This window comes from Amphiura filiformis, chromosome 9, assembly GCF_039555335.1.
Source record: "Amphiura filiformis chromosome 9, Afil_fr2py, whole genome shotgun sequence".
In the NCBI taxonomy this organism is placed as follows: domain Eukaryota; kingdom Metazoa; phylum Echinodermata; class Ophiuroidea; order Amphilepidida; family Amphiuridae; genus Amphiura; species Amphiura filiformis.
The window spans coordinates 56,692,402-56,711,948 of NC_092636.1; the positions used below are offsets into that span (position 1 = coordinate 56,692,402).

The following is a 19,547-nucleotide window of genomic DNA, read 5'->3' on the forward strand; positions in this document are numbered from 1 at the left end:
CACCAGGTCTCTTGAATACTTGGTTGCAAAGTTATAAACCTTTCACATGTCCATTTTCTTAGCGCTTTTTATCAATTTTTTTCCTCCTCACTTTTACCTATAGCTCAATTTCATCATTGCCAACTTTAGCCTGATTGGATCAGACCTGGTCACATAGTCTACTGCTTGTATCTACTGAAAATACATGAATTACTCTAATAACCTGTTTACTTAGATCAGCCCCAGATAGGCAGCAATCATTCACACACCAACATGACCAAAGAAATTCCACCTCTGGTGTATTTAACACACACATACCCTGCGCTACACAACATTGACTATGCTATAATGCTGTATCAGTGAATGAGGCCTGCCTGTACCATCTTGGGAAGGCATTGACGTCAGTACACATATCAATGGGCGTCGCTCAAATCACTAGCAAAGACATACAAATGCACACATTTGAAGTTGCTGCACAGATGCACAAGCGAAACAACTGCCTGATCGCATTGACATCACTGCTTTGCCAAGACGGGGAAAATTGTCTAATTGCGACTAATTTAAGTAAAATATAAAAATACATCACTACTGCTACTGTCACTACTGTCACAAATACAATTAATAGTAACAAAGAATAGTTGATTTTAATGAAATAAATTATGTAAATGATTGGAAGATGCATGCAATTCCATGCCAGACAGTACTTTGCCTGAGATGCTAAGAGTTGCTGATGAGAAGCCAAGCTGCTCTAAGCTTAACTAAAATAACAGCTCTACATACACATACATGAAATACTGCTACTTGAATGTACACACATGCTTTGGACAAGACATACATTTGAATTGGGTTAATTGACACCACAAACAAAGGAAAAGAACATGGGTACATGTAATGGATACAGGAATGAACAGGTCTTGCCTTCTATATCATGACATCAGAATATAGGGACACTGCCCCATGAGTTAATCATCATCAGTGGTCATGGTATCAGGATTTCGGGTTTGGTGGGATGATTAGGATTAGCAAGAAGTCTAGCAAGGACTCAGATATTTGAAGCACAGTAATCAAGTTGGTTTGATATCAAAATTGGTTGCTGTGTCTCTTATTCTCCAGTTACCCATACCTCCAAAGTAGATCTGATCTTCTTCCACTTCATCTTTGATCTCCTCCTCCTAATTTTACCCGTCCCTCTCCCTCCCACACATCCATGTTTTTCGCAGTACTGGTATCAACATTTATATGCCTTTAATTAAAACATTTGCTCTCATACTGGTTCAGAATATTGGCAAATGGCAGATACCATGTTTACCATTGATATGAAATGAAGAATGATAAAAGACACAATAGTACAGATATGATTGATTATTTCATGCCTTTTCATAACAAAAAATCACAGCCAGACATAGAGCAATGAAACTACATAACATCCATAAATGATTGATGCATATGAATGGCAATTGCATAATGTAAAAAATGAGTTTGAAAATGAACAGGTTGGAGAAATTTGTTATGACAGTTCTAAAATTGTTATTTCCCAAAGATGCACTATCACACTATATTGTTTCCTATTGTCACAACCCTCAAAATAAAGTGCAGCACAATCTTCCACATATTCATTGTATCATTACTTTTTGTGATTTATTTTATATTTTATAATCAAACTAATAATTATAAAGAAAGTGAAATGAAATGGGGGCGCTATTTTGAGGGTTGCTATCAACTAATCAATCTATGCTTTTGAAGCTTTTTTGAGCCAAAATGTTAAATAAAGACACAAATGGTAAGTGCACAGCTAGAGAGGTAGATATCCAGTGGACTTACTTGTAGTACCATATGTGGTTGTCATAATACTTGTTGTGACCGGTTTAGAACTCATGGTCACAGGACTCCGAGTAGTAGTAGAGGCTAGTCCAGGAGACGGACTAGGGACTCCTGTGACGGTTAGCGGAGGAGGAGGAGTAGTACATTTGCAAGACAGTTGTTCAGGTAGAGTACCATTAATACAGTTAGTGTTGCATCGAAATGGATCTAGATGATAACGAAGATTGGTATACAAAACCCTTCAGGCTTAACATTTCACAAAGATGGGGTATTATTCATGTGGAGTTTCAGGTTAATGAGTACAACGAGGAGTAACAAAGGGGTAACTAAGGGTAGGTTTGAGGAGTGATGTTACAAAGGGGTAACTAAGGGTAGGTTTGAGGAGTGATCGACATTAAGGGTTTGACGGATTGAACCAGGATCTACAGTTGAACAAGGAGTTGGGGTACAAAAAATACACAAAATAACAGGTTTCTTAAGATTTACAGTTTGGTTTAAGGCTAACTGCACTTTCCAAATATTATTTGAGGCTAATTGCACTTTCCAAAAATTATTTGAACAAAATGATTCAAATCAAACTTAAAATTAAAATCATTACTGTACATTGATGATATTAAACATTTGATATGAGGAAATATGCAATAATTCAAGAAAGTTTGCTTCTGTCAACATTGATGTCAAATTTTGACAAATTTACAACTTATTCTGAATACCAAAAGTTGTGATAAATCAGTAGATAACCACAAATAAGGTGATTTTTGCATCACTATTCGGCTGACAGCATGGTCAAATCTGGCACATTTCTTGCTTTGTAACAGCTGCTTTCATAGTTCAACTTTTCTTCCCCTTTTTAATTAAGGAATAGGAAGAGTGGTTCAGACTGGTCAATGTGGTCAAGGACTACCTTAGTTGCATTAACTGAATGGTCATTTACACTGAAATCTTACAGGTTACCGGACTCCTATTCATCAACAAAGCTGGAAATATCTTTCACAGGAGGAACTTGAATTTCAAATGGAATTAGCACATTTTAATATTTTGCAGTTATCCTTTGACCAGCGCATACAACCGTGATTTGCAAAGTCGGAACTAAGAACATGTACGGCTCGAAGTTCATTCATTACTTTCCATTCGGCAACAGCAGATCGCTTCAGCAGCCAATCAGCATGATCAAAGTGCATTTCATTCAACGCAGTAATTATGCAATGTACGCTTAAAATACACTCTCATCAAAGGTTTACTGCAAAATATTATAACCAACTCTATTTGAAACTCACCCTCCTTCTGTGGAAGATTCATGTTGAATCCTTTTCAGAGGGTGTATGAAACTCAAATGGAGCTGCAGATATCTTCCACAGAGTAGATTTTGAATGGAATACAGCCAGACAATTTACAATATCAATAATACATTTAGTTGTGCCTTGTGCCACTTACTGTAACGATGGTAACAGGTCCTAATATTTACAGTTCCCCAAATTAGTGTGAAATTACTGTCACATAAATTTGAACCATTTTAACAATCAATTTTGTTTCTCTTATTTAATCATTCTATAGGGCCTACGTGTGAATTGCATAGACCTACAACATTGTGTGTTCATGAGACCTACACTGTACTTCAGAGCAAACATGCAGACATTTCTCAGATTTCATGTTTTTCACGAAAAGCAACCAGATTGAATGCAATCTCCCCTCCTGATCAACAAAATATGTTCTGTGTCAATTCAAAGGTCTCTGATCAAAAAGTACACTATGTACACACAGGTTTCCACTCATAAAGTACATTTCAACTATAATTAATATTCAATATGGGACCTAAATATGGATTGAGATGACAAGGGGAGATTATAAACAGCCACATTAAAAAATCAACAAGGAAAAATCCCAGGTATGATGCAAAAGAATGCTAGACACGCTATCCATTTTGTTACTATGTTTTATTCCCATGCAGCTGTTTTCTAGACCTACCTGTCACATTGAAATATTATTATGTTCAATCTGTCAAGTTCAATGTGAAGTCAATTTTTCAAGGCCTATTGCTAATATTTTGGTTCTAAGTTTCCTATGTGAACATTGGGCAGATCCTATTATGGTCGACTGAATCAGCTTAACCCTAACAAATTAGTGTTAATTTTAAACAATCTCACGAAGGGTCAACTACCTTTACAAGAAAACTTGAAACACATTTGAAGTTGTGATACTGTATACGCTGAAATTTTCGCGGTGGTTTAATTTTCGCGGATTTCGCTGATCAAGAGGCATCCGTGAAAATAAAACCCCGCGAAAACATGATAATTAAGCATTTTACTATGTTATTCTATTGAGGAGATATCCACAACCGCGAATTTAAGAACCCGTGAAATTGTCAATGATACATGAAACCGTGAAAATATATTCCCGCGAAAATATTGGCGTATACAGTAGTTGGCTACACTTAATGGATATTCCTTATAACAAAATGTACATGATAATAAGCTACTCTAGGTTACCCACTGACACTTGATCACAAAATAACTTTCACGCTCAAATTTCTCACCATTTTTAATATACAATAGATAAAAGCCTTGACAACAGGACCTGATGTAATACAATGTTCCCAAACCCTAGGGAGAAATAAGGGGGAAATTGACAAAAATGTTCCGCCACATTAACTTTCAGTCATACCCTCCACAGGGTTTCAACAACATTCCAAAACATTGACATGAAACATATTTTTACCATCTTCATGATGGGTAGGAAAGCCTGTAGGGTGAGTAGATTGGTGACACAGACATTCTAATTCCATCAAGTGTGGACCACAACTATTAGGAAAACGTGCTGGAGTCATTACCAAGGAAGACTATTTGAGTCAACAAGTCCCTACAAGTGACTGTATGTGCATCAGATCAGAGTGCTATCAAAAGGTGAAGATGATGTTGTTTTGTTCATCAGAGGAAGCTTTAGAGCCACACTCATAGTTAAAATATTTCATGAATACTTTCTGTGATATCAAAAGTATTCAACATAACTTTTATCACTTTGAAACAAGCAACCCTGGCAAGCAACTGTATCATCTTCAACTCATGAGTCAGAGTATTTACATTCTCCAATACCCATATATTATGTTAGCATTCCAATAAATCTTAAACCATGGAAGTATCCCACAACTGCCTCAATCTATAACCATAACTAGCCTCTCCATGTCATAAGCATATTTGCCACCAATATTTATGTCCAGGGAGTGCCAGAAAACCCTATCTGCAATAGCTGCCTTATAGACATTTGACAATATCAGCATTCTACAATGTATACATCTCAAAATATGACACCTAGCAGCTATTTCAGATAGAGTCTTCTTGCCTTAACCATCAATGTGTTTCTATACATTCAATGTGATATGATGTGTAACATTCAGCTCTGACAGTACATATGTTGCAGAAGAGAGCATGCAGCATGTGTTCAGCACTGGCCCAAGCTTTGACAAAAATGAGATGATGAAAAAAACATCTTATGTAAATATTTGTACATTGATACACAGAAATAAATTACTTACGACAGAATTGTTCATCTGAGAAGTCAGTGCAGTCATATCTTCTGTCACAGCGGGCATAGAGGGGTATACACTCGCCACTTTGACATTCAAATTGATCTGATCTGCAACCTGTTTGAAAGAAAAAAAGGTTGAAAATAGATGTTATAATAGTGAAGAAAGGGAGATATTTATTTGTATATCAGTGTGTATGGGCGGACACACACTTGGGTTTTGATGGGCCCAGGCACAAACAATATGTTCAAGCCAAGCTTTAATTAAAGCATTCCCTCTTTGGATTTGTTTGTTAGGCCAATTTTAGCTGGGAGTGACATTTTTGGCCCTGGGACTTGGGGTCCAGGGATCTGCATTCGGGTCCTGGTGGGGAAAAACCTCTTCACAGGTCTTGTGCCGAATCTTGGAGTGCTGGACCAATTGTGTGCCGTACATATAAAGACCTTAGCGGAAACACTGGTAACGTGTATTTTCTTATCAAAAATAGGAGGCATTGTTGTTTCATGTTAGAGGAAAATTTGGAAAGGAGGTGTCACCATCTGTATATACTTGAATTTTCTTTCAGCATTACTAACAAATTGTAGTTCAGAAATGAATTCCACAAAACGAAACAAAACAACCTTGACTTTAGTGAATTTATTTGTCTGATTGCCCAAATCCCCAAACTTGTCTAAAAAATTCCCTATAGATGTGGTGATATGCAACCTGATATGCTTATGTGAATGTCATGAATGTTATGCACAAATCAATTGCAGTCCCTGCCCCCAGGGGCCGGGGATAGCGGGGACCTACCCGGGGATGTAATTTTGGATACTGTTACAAACATGTTACAGTCCGGCTTAGTCCCTGCAGGGCGGGCACTATTTCGTGTACATCCCAGGGTACATCCCGGCGAAGTCCCCCGCCCCTAGCCCGGGCACCATGTTCAAGATGTTTCCCCCGATACGACCGGCACAGTTGTGAGTACTCTTCTATTACGCCCCGGTACACTCCCGGGTAGATCCCGGCGTGTTTGAGAGGCATTACAGCCCCGTCCTTGCCCCCGCTATGTCCCCCCACTGCGGGGACACCTTGCGCTGTTACATCCCCGGCCAAGTCCCCGCTCGGACCCCGCTATTGCCAGGCCCCCGGGGGGCCGGGACTACAATTGATTTGTGCATTAGTGTACATAATGATAAATAATAATAATTTCTATGAAAATTAGCCCAATTTAAACATTCAAATATCACGAGTCTGATTTGATTTTTGAGAGTCAATACAAATCAAGTTGAACTTTTTTCAAATGTTTATTGTTAGTCAAAACCCGAGGGCTAAACGAACCATTTAACAAATTACCAACGTTATACATTCTTGATAACCATCTAGTAATTCATTTTCATCATTATTACACATTATTTGAGAGAAACTGAACACCAAACAAGACAATTTAAATTGCGATTCTACAATCCCTGGGGTGGTGAATTCTCAAAAAGGTCTGCCAAAAATTGTTTGTGGCACCTTTCCATGTGCCAAAAAAAATCTTTGCACCCCCTTTTACAGGGTGGGGGCATAAATCATTGTACCCTTTTTATCTGACATAAATGTTCATATTCCGCCAATAATGTCCAGCATGGGACACCATTCCCAGGTTTCCCAGAATAGCAAGACATACAAATCACTGACCCTTTGGACCATGGGAAATGGATAATCTGACAATGAAGAACAGACTTTTTGTTAAAAATCAAGTTAAAGAGATGTAAACATGGATCAAAAATAATGTCTATAGCAGAGCATAGGAAAGCTACTTTCCATTCCCCCTCTCCATTTAACTTGACTGACAGGATTTGTAAGGTGCCTACTGCCTAATTACCAAAGAGTAACGGTATACCTATTACCAAAGGACGCTACGCACCCAAAGAGAGAGAAACAAAAGAAAAACATACCGGTACGAGAGAAAGACGGAAAGACTACATGTTGGGAAAAGGTTAAGACTTAAGCAGCTTTTTGAAAGAAGGTGTACTATTAGCATTCCTCATTGAACAAGGCAGGTTATTGCCAGAATGAGGGGCAACGCTGGAAAATGATGTGTCACCGGCCTGTCTATGGGATCTTGGGATGATAAGACAGTCACAAGAAGCATCAGTAAATCCTAGCTCATTTCTAATCAAAACCCTTATCATTAAAATGGCCTAACCACAAAATAGGTAGGCTACACATCACCATGCTTTCTGAACAGAATGTTTGCTGGGCCTGACAGATGATCACATTTTCCTGAAGTGGGTCAATGTTGTGATCATGTAAATCCTATGAAACTCAGTATCTACTAAATGATACATTTCACATCATCAAATACTACTTATTTCTGGCCCTGGGACCTGGCCCTGGGATAGTGAAGTGCTATGTCCATTAGCTGGATCCCAAGCTTTCAAAGACTCACAAGACACTTATGGACTTGACCCCTGACCTATAGGCAGCAAACAGCAACTGTCAATGTTCTAGTGATTCAAAAAGTGAAATGAAATCAGACTCATGTTTTTGACATCATTTTCAGTATAAAATTTCAGTATTAAGCGTTTTAGTTACTTTTTTCAGATGCTCGAATAATCTCAATGAAAATCGAATCAAATCAGGCTCATGCTTACGTCATTCTAGATTGTGTAATTTGTCGAAACTGTATGATATAATGTTATGAAGCATTTTCTTTACCAACACCATAATATATATATATTTTTTTTTTACAATTTAGATGCTAGGATGATAATTTGAATGAAAATGAAATCAGATCGAACTAATGGATAGACGTCATCCTAAATTGCATAATTTATTTATTTATTTATTTATTTATTCTCCAAAGGTAAAAGTACTTATGATAATTATTTATCAAACATTTTAATGCAAGAACAGCCAATAGACCTTTTTGGTAAATCCCATGAGTCTTTGCGAGTAGATCCGAGATGTCGTCATTTGACATCACGCCATAGCGATGTTCACTAAACGATGTGGGTATCAGCTCAAAATGGTATCATTTACACCTGCAATGGCAGAGTTCAAATCCATTGAACATCAGATATTAAAAGTTTACCTCAAGTTCTAAAGGGGTATGGGTTTTTGCACCTGTTTATCATTCTTTGAATATGCAAGAGCATTTTGTTTCGAAGATTGAGCATTTTCGCGATTTTAGTGGTACCTCTTTGCATCCCGATACCTTGAATCCTGGCCTGCGCCTAGTCTCCTAAAATTTGCAACTTTTGTATTTGTACATTATGATAACGAATTTGGGGACTATGGCAGACCGGATCCAGGTTCCTACTTTTGCACCTAGTATTCTATTTTGATATCACAGTCGAGCAGAAGTAAGCGGCTCATGTCAAATCAGCAAAAAAAACGGCACAAAACTATGTTGATCCTAAACGTGACATTGGTAAAGAATGTGTTGAGCTAACAATAATTACCCATTGAAAATAAATAAATAGAAGTTTGTACAACTGGTTAAGTCAGGCATAGTGGCAATGGTATTTATCACAGCCAAGTTCAAGCATAGGTAAGCTGTCTTGTACAACAATGCTTTTCACCTACGTACATTGCCATTGATTGAGTACCAGTACACTATATTGTATCAACCAGGTCTGCTTCCGCATAACACCTGTAAACCAGCTATAGAGAGAGAGCCTTCAAAATCAGGCCGTCATTTCCACAAAAGACCCGAAATGACAAAATGTATGCCATATTTGACATATTATGGAAGATCAATATGAAGATTTTTCAAGTTTTCCAATGCATATAATTACAGAAAAAGCATTTCAACTTCAAAATGTTTGATGCACCGACATTATGGATTATGCGATTGCTAGAAATATGTAACCTTGCCATTATCATGTTTCTGATTAGGCCTAAGTATGTGCTGTAGGCTCTGGGTTGTGCGCTAACAAACATTTGCAAATTGCAAACTTTCAAAATAATTTATTAAATTTATTTGCAATGCATATAATTACAGAAAAATCATTTCAACTTCCAAAATGTTTGATGCACCGACATTATGGAAAACTTAGTATGTGATTATGGAAAGAACAGGTTTAGAAATATGTAATCGTGCCATTATCATGTTTCTGATTAGGCCTACGTGCTGTAGATTGGGTTATATCCAACATTTGCAAATTGCACACTTTCAAAATAATTTATCAAATTAGTACACACATATTTCTAGTACTTCCATGGTAAAAGAAACAGTTTAAAACATGGGAGAACAAAATCTTGTTTGAGGAAATTTACAACACCGCTGTTACTAGACAAATTGCATCTAAATTAAGCTCAAAATGTCTGCTATTAACTGATAGTAGTGATAAATCTTAATTGAGTGGCTTGAATTCAATTATATATTAACCGATATATTATGTGTTCTCAGTGAGAACACATAATACATCAGTTCTCACATTTTTTTTATAAATCACCATGCGTATATGTAGTTTCTTGAATGGAAGCTAGCAATGAACTTCACTCTTGACTGATGATGCAACACTAATAGGTTCCCATCTATAAAGGAATAGGGAGCCTGCCTGTGTTTGCTCCAGTGTTTGTTTGTTCAAATGTTTGTTTGTTTGTTTGTTTACCCAGGTTGGCCCATGAAGGACACATGCTATGGGAAATCCATGGAGCGTTCCAAGCTCATACTATACTACTTAAAGTTCAATACCATAAAGAGCATCATTGTCAGTGGCTTCATTCACTAACTTTTGTATATGAACCTGGAAAGAAAAGATAGGTTTCTCTGTGAACTAGGCATAATATCATATCCATCTGCAATATGCAGTGTTCAATGCCTAACTTGAAAGCAGTCAGCATTGGTTTTGTTGGAGCTAGAGAGTATTTTGCTTAGATAGAGGCAATTCATTTTGACAGTTTCATCTATAGAAGCCTTCTATCTGGGGATAATGGTTCAGTTGGTTTAAGCTGATAATTCTTTTGTATCAAAACTTAATTGAAACCAAGTACTTGCACTTTTTCAATCCAAATCCTATTCCGTCATCGATTCCTATGAACTGTTGATGAAAAATTCTCTGGGCTTTCAAATTGACATCGGAATAATCCAGGTGGGGTTTGTGGGACACCAATATTCTCCTTGTTATAGTACCGAGTGATATCTGTATTTTCAGGTGATTTCGGTTCAGCTTTGATATTCTCCCTATCCAATTCCACTTGTGGACATACAATAACAGGGTTAATAATTTGGTTAAGAGTTCAGATTTGATCGGCATACATCTTGTAAAACAAAAACCAATATCTTCCTGGGGTTTAAAGTAAAATATCATATTAATAGAATTTACTTGGACCAAATATTGAGAACATCTAACAAATCTAGGTGGATGTGGATGGTGTCATGTGTAGAGTGTGGTTGCTGTATTCAGCTACATGTCCACTTGATCTTCAGCAACCAAACTCTGTGCATGACAAACACATCTGCATCTCATGATCTCATCTGCATTCAAAATGTGCAAAATTTTGCCCCAAATAGTGTATTATTTCTTTGGTTTCTGGTGTCAAGTAAGGTGGTCATGCCCACATACATTGTACATTGCGCCAAGGTGTACATGTAGGCATAGATTACCTGTCAAAATTTGCTACTTTGCTTTAGCACTACATTCCTGCTCTGTCGATTTATAGGGGAGCACACCTTTGGGCTGGACTTGTGCTATGTTTTGCAGCCTGTTGCTGACATGCTCAGTCTGTCCAGCCCTTTGGACTGCAGGGGCATGAACTACATAAACGTTTTTGATCTTGGTTAATCCATGGAAGTACTACTACCCAATGGACCTCATTAACTTGATTAAGACATCTACTACTTCCATGACCCATAAAGGACCAAGAGCAATTCACCCAATACAGGTGAGCTTCATTTCCTATCAGCATGTTGAATACTGAACTCATCATTCCACAGATAATTATATCCAGCTTGTCCAGCAGGTAAAACTATGGTAACTTTGTCTTATTACATCCTATAACAAGCCAACAACATTGAACCTGAACTACCTCTATGGACCATTACCAACTTTGATCAGCTAATAATTGCTAGTTTATTTGTTAGGTGGTAGATCAAGAATACAATACAGGTTGGTCAAAACCACATAATAATTTATAATACACTATGGGCTGGAATGGTATCACTTTCATGACAAAGTTTATTGATCTACATTGAACAGTGATAGCATAAAAGTTGACCTAAGTTGTTGGGTATGAGTTTTAACACCCAACACATTCAAAGGTCATTCTATGCATGTATAAGCATATTAGGATTAAAGAACTGTGCCCTGATAGATGAGGATGCTGATATCCTAATATCCTGATAGAAGTAAAGTATCACATCTTGAATTGGACATGACATACAGGAACCAGAGGCAGAGAGGGCAAGTTGAGGCAAACAAAAGCCCTCATCACTTTGCTAGTGAATTTTGACCATAGTGGGTAACCAGTAACCACATCAATTATTCATGGAGGGACATACAATCTTGAACTTCCCCAGGTCATGCTGCTCTATTACCAGCTTATTTGCAACATGAACCCCAAAATTGCTCCTTAATGCAACCTTATTTTGACACATAATTGGTTAAGGATTTCTTCAGAGCCACCGCTTGGAAAGCAGCACAAACTGGACAATCCTGAATAACAGACAAGAGGTCAAATGTCATCTCTGTGCTTACTAGATATCAAATCTTGAAATAATCAAAATGTTCGGCTCGAAACTATCAATTGCACAATCTGATCCCAAATAGGTCATAGGAAACATAAGCGAATAATTGATGAATGTTTTAAAAGTTGCAATGGTTACCAAAAATTTAAAATCATAACTAAACAATCAATGAAGCAATGGAAGACAACAATGTTGTACAATAAAATTGAAGTCACAAATGGGGTGAAACAGGTAGCAAAATCAACCTTTTACAGCAAATTTGCCCAGGTTTTCTAACAGCACTTTTGCTGTAACAATACAAGAAAGTCCTATATAAATAAGCTAGTGGCTTGCAGGGTAGACGTCCTCCTCTCTCCACCCACCTACTCCATGGCATAAAGTCAAGAAGCAAATAGCTACAGGCATGTAAACATTTGTAACAAACTAGAAAAACATTTGCCTACCTCCAAGTTAACAAAACAAGCAATTAGAACATTAGTCATGTAAATTTAGGAAACGTGATGCGTACCTTGGACTCTCACGAAATGACAAAAACAAACGTATCGCAATGTTCAAGAATTTTTCACATGTAATCGCAGTCAACATTAAATCAATATATTTCCCCATATTGCACCCTTCCTTGCATTTCCTTTCCTTGAAGTACATCTGTAACTTGGGCCAAACTTGGGTTTGTAATGGGCTAAAAACTTAACTTCAAAGCTTTGACATACTTTTTATGGTTAAATGCACTGAAATTTTGAAAAAGTGCACATACATTGGAGTATTCAAGTACATGAAGCGTAGTGCCTGCACAGTGTTGCACAGTATATTCAAGTATGATTTTCAGGTAAAGTTTCATGGGCCAAAATCCACTCCTATACCAATCATAGGGGCAATTCCCTGGTATTAATATTATGAGTGCAAACTGGCTGATCAAAGGACATAGGTCAAACTCCAGGATGATCATTAGATTGTGCGCAAGATGTGCTTGTTATGTGGCGAGACGTTTTACATCTAAATATGCAATTGTGATATTACATTCACTCTAGTTTTTCTGTACTCTTCATTATATTATTTGCAAGTATTTATCAACCATATTACATAGAGTTCATTGCCATAGAACATCTAGATATAAACGGAACACTGGGTCATATACATACCTCCATAAGCTTAAATATTAATAATCTAATATTCAGAGTGTGTTTCAGTTCAAACTCTAATAATATTATACTTTAACCCTTTCTTCCTCAAAAAGAAAAATCTTGAATTGAAAACTGTTTAGGTCATTAAAGCTTCAAAATAGCCAAATTGTTTCATTGCTTTAATAATACTTTGAACATAATACACTCTCCATTTATGTACACCTACTGTGTCCAAAACCAAGTTCTATCAAATACTTTGGTAAGAGATGATTCCCAATACCACACAAAAAGAAATGCCATCACATAAAACAGATCAATGCCAGTTTGCATAGTGTAACAATAATGGAAGTAACAGAAGGATGAACGAGACTGTAGATATGGCTTTGGATGAAGTTACTCAAACTAAATTTGATCACTGAGTGAAATCGTCAGCTGACTGCATGAGCATTGCTGCCTCTTCGGAAAAAAACTGTACGGGGATGTGCCATGCAGACTTTCAGATGGTGACTTTCTCTACTTTTTACAATCGCAAATTTCCAATTTGCGAGTGTTCTGTTTTTGGTCAGTTCTTCTTTCTTTCTTTCTTACAAGCCGACGACAAAGTCGGCTTGTTCTGTTTTACGCTAATTCTTTCTTTCTTTCTGGCAATCTGCCTCTTCTACTCTGAACAAAATGCGCTAAAGCCCTTATTAATGCATGTTACTCAGTACTGGCATGGGCATTCAGGGTGTTCACAGCTTGACCATTGCTTGACCTTTAACCCCGTATGCAATACAAAAAAAATTTGAACAACAAGATATGTCAAATCTTAGTGTTGCATATGATAGACCTTAGTGAGACAAAACAAAAAGTTAATGGAGACCTCCTTGTACAATGTTTACTTTGGGGTCAAAAGGTCAAAATGTGTAAAATGTCAAACAACGAGCTAGCTCCGCCAGGGATTGACAGATTTCAACCATACTTGACCCAAATGACCACTGGGCTAGGCCAAACCTTCCATTTGACTTTGACCTGGCTGTGACCTTTGACCTAGCTACCATGGTCAAAAACGTGATCTCGCTTTAAAACGTATCTTCTTCTACAAACAACATGCGATGGTGACATAACGAAGTCATGTGACTCGACTTTGGTCGGTGCATATAGGGTGTTCACAGATAAGGGGTCAAAGGGCATTAAGGGGTCATTTCCGATCAAAGTCTAAAGAACTTCATATCTGCTATGTGTGAAATAGCTAGGTGAAGTCACTTGCACACATGCATGGCCAGTGACTGATGTCTACTGGGGAGTCACAGATTTGGGGTCAAAGGTCATCTAAGGTCTTTTTTGGCACTCGATAAAATGCTTAAAATTTAGCCAAATCGGCTGTATCTCAGCCTATGGAAGGCGGATAGGGCCCATTATTGCTACAGTGATGCAACATTAATGGTAGGGGAGGTCTGTGATAGTCTCGACTCCATAAGTCAAAGTTGAAGGTCAAAAGTCAAAATCTACAAATAAGCTCCGATTGAGCTGAAATTCACCAGGAATAATCCTTGTGACATCCTAAACACAAAACAAGTGCAGTTGACCCCATCCGTGACCCAGAGGTCACGCTATAGAGGTCAAAGGTTAAATCACCGACATACTTGGATGGGGGACTTTATGACACTCTAAACACGAGAAAAATGCATTTAATGACATTTGTGACCCAGGGATCAAGTTATAGGGGTCAAAGGTCAAATTTAAAATTGGTCCAATCGAGTTTAAATTCAACAGGAATAAATTCTTACGACATTCTAAACAGGTTAAAATATTTATGATCCTAAAGGTCAAAGTAGAGGGGTCAAAGGTCAAATTTTAAAATTGGTCAAAATTGACCCATTAATTTCTTTCTTTCTTTCTTTCTGGCTATGTGCCTCTTCTTCTACAAACAAAATGCGCTAAAGCTCTCATTAAAGCATGTTAGTCAGTACTGGCATGGGTATTCAGGGTGTTCACAGCTTGACCATTGCTTGACCTTTAACCCCGTATGCAATACAAAATAAATTCGAACAACAAGATATGTCAAATCTTAGTGATGCATATGATAGACCTTAGTGAGACAAAACAAAGTCAATGGTGATGGTCAAAGTTTAGGGATCGAAGGTCAAATTTTGAAATTGGTCAAAATTTACCCATTATTAATGTTATTCCTGGCCGGCGGCTTGTACCCAGAATCTATTGACTCTAGTTTCTTTCTTTCTTTCTTCTGTCAAACTTTTAACGAGCCATTGTAGCCATATGCTTTAGGCCAATGTAACCATATTTGGTCACAAGGACCATTGGGTAGGGGCACAAATGTTACATGACCAACTCGAGGTCAAAGGTCATCCAAAGGTCATTATGGCCAAAATGTGATTTTCACTAAAATGCTTCTTCTTCCACAAATTACATAATACAATGACATCACTTGCACACCTGCATCGCCTTTAGCCAGTGTCTAAAAGTTGTACAAAGAATTGGGGTCAAAGGTCATTAAGGGGTAAAATCTTACAATTGCATTATCTCGACATCCATAAGGGGTATGGGGCTCAAACTCGTTAACAACAAATCTCATGACCAGGGAACATTTTACAGGGGTCAGGTCAAAGGTCATGCAGAGGTCATATTTTAGAAATGCATTTTCTGTACATCTGTAAGGGGTACGGGACTCACACTCTGTGACAACAAACTTGATGACCAGGGGAATATATTGGAACACTTTGCAGGGGTCAGGTTAAAGATTATCTGGGGTCAAATCTTATAATTTCTTTTTCTGGACATCTGTAAGGGGTATGGGGCTCAAACTCAGTGATAACAGATCTCATGACCAGGGGAACATTTTGCAGGGGCCAGGTCAAAGGTCATGCAGAGGTCAAATTTTAGAAATGCATTTTTTGGACATCTGTAATGGGTACGAGGCTCAATTTTGATGACAACAAACCTCGTGACCTGGGAAACATTAAGGTCAAAGGTCAGATCAAAAGGTCATTAAAGGGTTACATGCCTGGCGATTGTCTGCGCTCTGTGAGCGCAAATTATCTCTAGTTGTGGTTGTTGCTACCCATCAGTATACAAATTTTTCACAAGAAACACCCAAAATGCACCCAATATTGCCCTAATTGGATACTTTTAAGGGCACTTTTAACCAAATGTGTTCAATTGGGTACAATGGTCTCCTCTGAAAACCCACCCACGATATACCGAAATCGATGAAAAGGTACCCAAAAACCGTGGCACATCTCCGTATACATTCAACCAAGAAGAACCCCCTGCTCATATTCCTCTTTCCTTCCTCCATCCCTACTACACCTCCCTTCCAAATGAGCCATCTTTTCTACTTGTAACTTATATACACTCATTTTCTAATGTATCATACCGCAGTGTTCAAAGTCTTACAAATATGAGGCCATGTTTCCAACTCCTTCTTGCTTATTACATTTCATTATAAAATCTTTAAAAAACCCACAATATTGTGTATGATTATTCGTATGTATCGCCCATACTATTCCTCCCTGTTACAAAGTTTGTATCAGTGCATCATACTACAATATTTCTTCCAGCAGCAGCTATCTCCTTGACAGCGCAGCATCATTGGACCAAGTGATATAGTATCTGCTTCACACCTGCTTCACCTGGACATGACCTCACAGTAATAAGACATCTTGCTGCATGGAGTACAAGTCTCATCTAGCTCTTTAACAAGACATTCAGGCTACCAACTTCCTCCATACTTAACCTTAAAGGTTAAAAATAGTGTTTTAGTTTCATTAATATTATGCAATTCTGTATCAAATGTTTTTGATAAAAGATACGAACAACTAATATGGAATTCTATACTAAATGTTTCAGAAAAAATTGCATTTATTTCCAGTCATGGTCAAACTCATGCACTAGCAATTCCCACCTTGGCCTACCAAAAGGGCCATGCAGGACATGGAAGGAAGTACTAATTTTAAAATGGCCAGTTGAGGTTAAGTCTTTATGGCCAGTTCAAAAAGCCAGTCCATCTATGATGCCAGTAACTGCAATTTCCAACTTAGCACCTTTGACATGTTTGAGTGGTTTCTTTAGCCTGTTCAAGTTTGGAAGGAACTTAATAAACTTACAAAATTTTTGAGTGATGGAGCAGATGTACAATAGAACTTTAGCATAATAACAATGATGTTTATTTTAAGAAAGGAGACAATAAGATTTTTGCTATTGTCAAACGATAGTTCCGCAAGTAGCCTTTATTTGAACCCACACTGCATGAAGTTGGAATTGGCATCGGTCCTAATCTCCAAATATGACTATTGCAATTCATGTACATGTCTCATGTTTGGCAAACATTTCAAAGTTGGCTTTTTCCCAAGAGGAACACATTATTTATCATTTCTGAAAGACCATTGCTACCATTGTTTAACTAAAAAACATTGTATTACTAAATGTTCATTCATTTTTGTATTATAGCCTTTGTTGAAAAAGTTGTAAAATATCTGTTAGATTATGCTATCATTTTTCTTTCAATTCAAGTACTGTTAAAATTCCATAAAATATCTTGCACACATAGACATAGCACATTGTAGGATCACGCCTCCACTGTCAGCTGCGTGACCCACAATGCACGCTTTTTCTTCTTAATTCTTTCTGACAATACATAGCATTTGATTTGGCTTGTCTATTCAATGATTCAACAAAGCGCCATCCATCACCTGTTTAATTACCCCACTCAATTTATTACAAATTGACAAAAAACATGTCCTGATTCGATTTACTCAAAAGCTTAGAAATTACTACATATACCGCACTTGAAAAAATGAAAATGTGTAACACTTGTAGAATGCTAACAACAATGTTTGAGATAAAACAAGCAGGTAACCTGTCAATATTTAAACTTAAAATATATGCCCTAAATGGTATATGTTTATTGATATCATATCATTAATGACATTGCATCAATTAATGATTTTCTTTGTGTCGTCTATTTCTAAATGTGTCTGGATCCAATCTATGCAGCATACACAGCTTCAAGTTGCAGCATGCACAGTTTTGTGTATGCCCATACCAGCGTCACTTCTGTTGATTTCTTTGTTTCAGTACTTAATGTTAATTAATTTGCTTACAATCCATGGTCAATCTTTTTGTTTTGAATGAGTAATTTTGAAAAGGAAAAATATTCCAAAACTACTCTGGTATACAGAAGCAGCAGGTGCTTATTAGACATTTTCTTTTCAAATTTCCTTGGGCCTCTGAATCTATGCAAACATGACATTTTATTAATAATCTCTTAATTGCACACATTCATGCATAAATTATCAAACTTATAATGTGGAAGTTAGTGGCCTGTTATTTTTTTAATGTTATTTTTTAACATATCAAAAAGTGCAAAGAACCTTACCGAAAGAACTATAAAATGCAAGTTTTCTTTAAATTTTTTAATATTACCAACAAACTGGCAGTTAATACATATAATTATAATATATTATATAATCTATTTATTGCACACATTCATGTAGATATGATTAAACATGTTCATAACATAACACAAAGTGCAAAGAATCTTTAAATGGAAGAAATAAAAATGCAAGTCTTTCCCTACATAACTTTTCGCAAAGAATTTGATCACATCAAAACAACCCCTGATTAACAACATCTAAAGCACAAACTTTGCACACTTTCGATTAACACTATCTAGATTGAGATTGTGCAGATTTGAACTCCAGACAAGTGAAAAAGATTAAAATACCTGAAACAAGCAAACAAAAAAACAAACGTGGTAACACTTTCTATAGCTCCAGGTTAAAGTTGTGACTATCCTTTCATGGGTTAAAAACTTTTCTGAGTGAGTAAATTGTAAGCCTTGTTACGAGGTGAAAAAGGCGAAAATAGCAATTGATTTTGGATAATTGTATCAGCATGAAGGGTCTGCCTCAATGACAACTTAATTGCACACCCTTCAACAGTAAGCAAATTTACAGTGTTCTTGCAGCTATTTTGTGCTGGAATTTAAAGAAGTAAGGCGCCACATAATGACTGTCGGAGCTTTTTGTGTTGTAAAATGGTTCAAGTTTAAGCATTCTGAGTTCAATATTAAGACACTGATACATTACTTCTTCTTTGTCTGCAATGTATTGCTGTTGAGTGATAGTTTTGTGATGAACCCACCTACTTGTTGAAAATAAACCCCCTCTTTATAAGGCCAATGAAATGAAATGCCACTTCCTGTTTTCAGCCATCTTGAAAAAGTTTTTTAATTTTGCCACAACATTTATTATTTGGAATAAATTTATATTTCTGAATAAGTTGAATGTACAATTTGTGTATCTAGCCTACTTCACTTCCACTGCAGAAGGAAGGCCTCTTCATCACTTTCTATTTCTCTCTAGATCCTGTTCTCTTCCACAATCCTCTGATGTCATCCATCATCTATATTGCCTACCTCTCCTTCTGCCATGTGCTAGGGGTC

The 19,547-nt window shown here is 37.1% G+C and overlaps 1 protein-coding gene across 1 annotated transcript in view; it reads right to left on the minus strand.

Annotated features, from left to right (window-relative positions):
• Positions 1-19,547, minus strand: part of LOC140161212 (basement membrane-specific heparan sulfate proteoglycan core protein-like) — a 204,387-nt gene that overhangs the window by 66,328 nt on the left and 118,512 nt on the right. The window contains exons 6-7 of the mRNA XM_072184664.1: positions 5,330-5,437; positions 1,801-2,007 (exon numbers count right to left, since the gene is read on the minus strand). Of these exons, the coding sequence (XP_072040765.1) occupies positions 1,801-2,007; positions 5,330-5,437 (315 nt within the window). The remainder of the gene's footprint in view (positions 1-1,800; positions 2,008-5,329; positions 5,438-19,547) is intronic.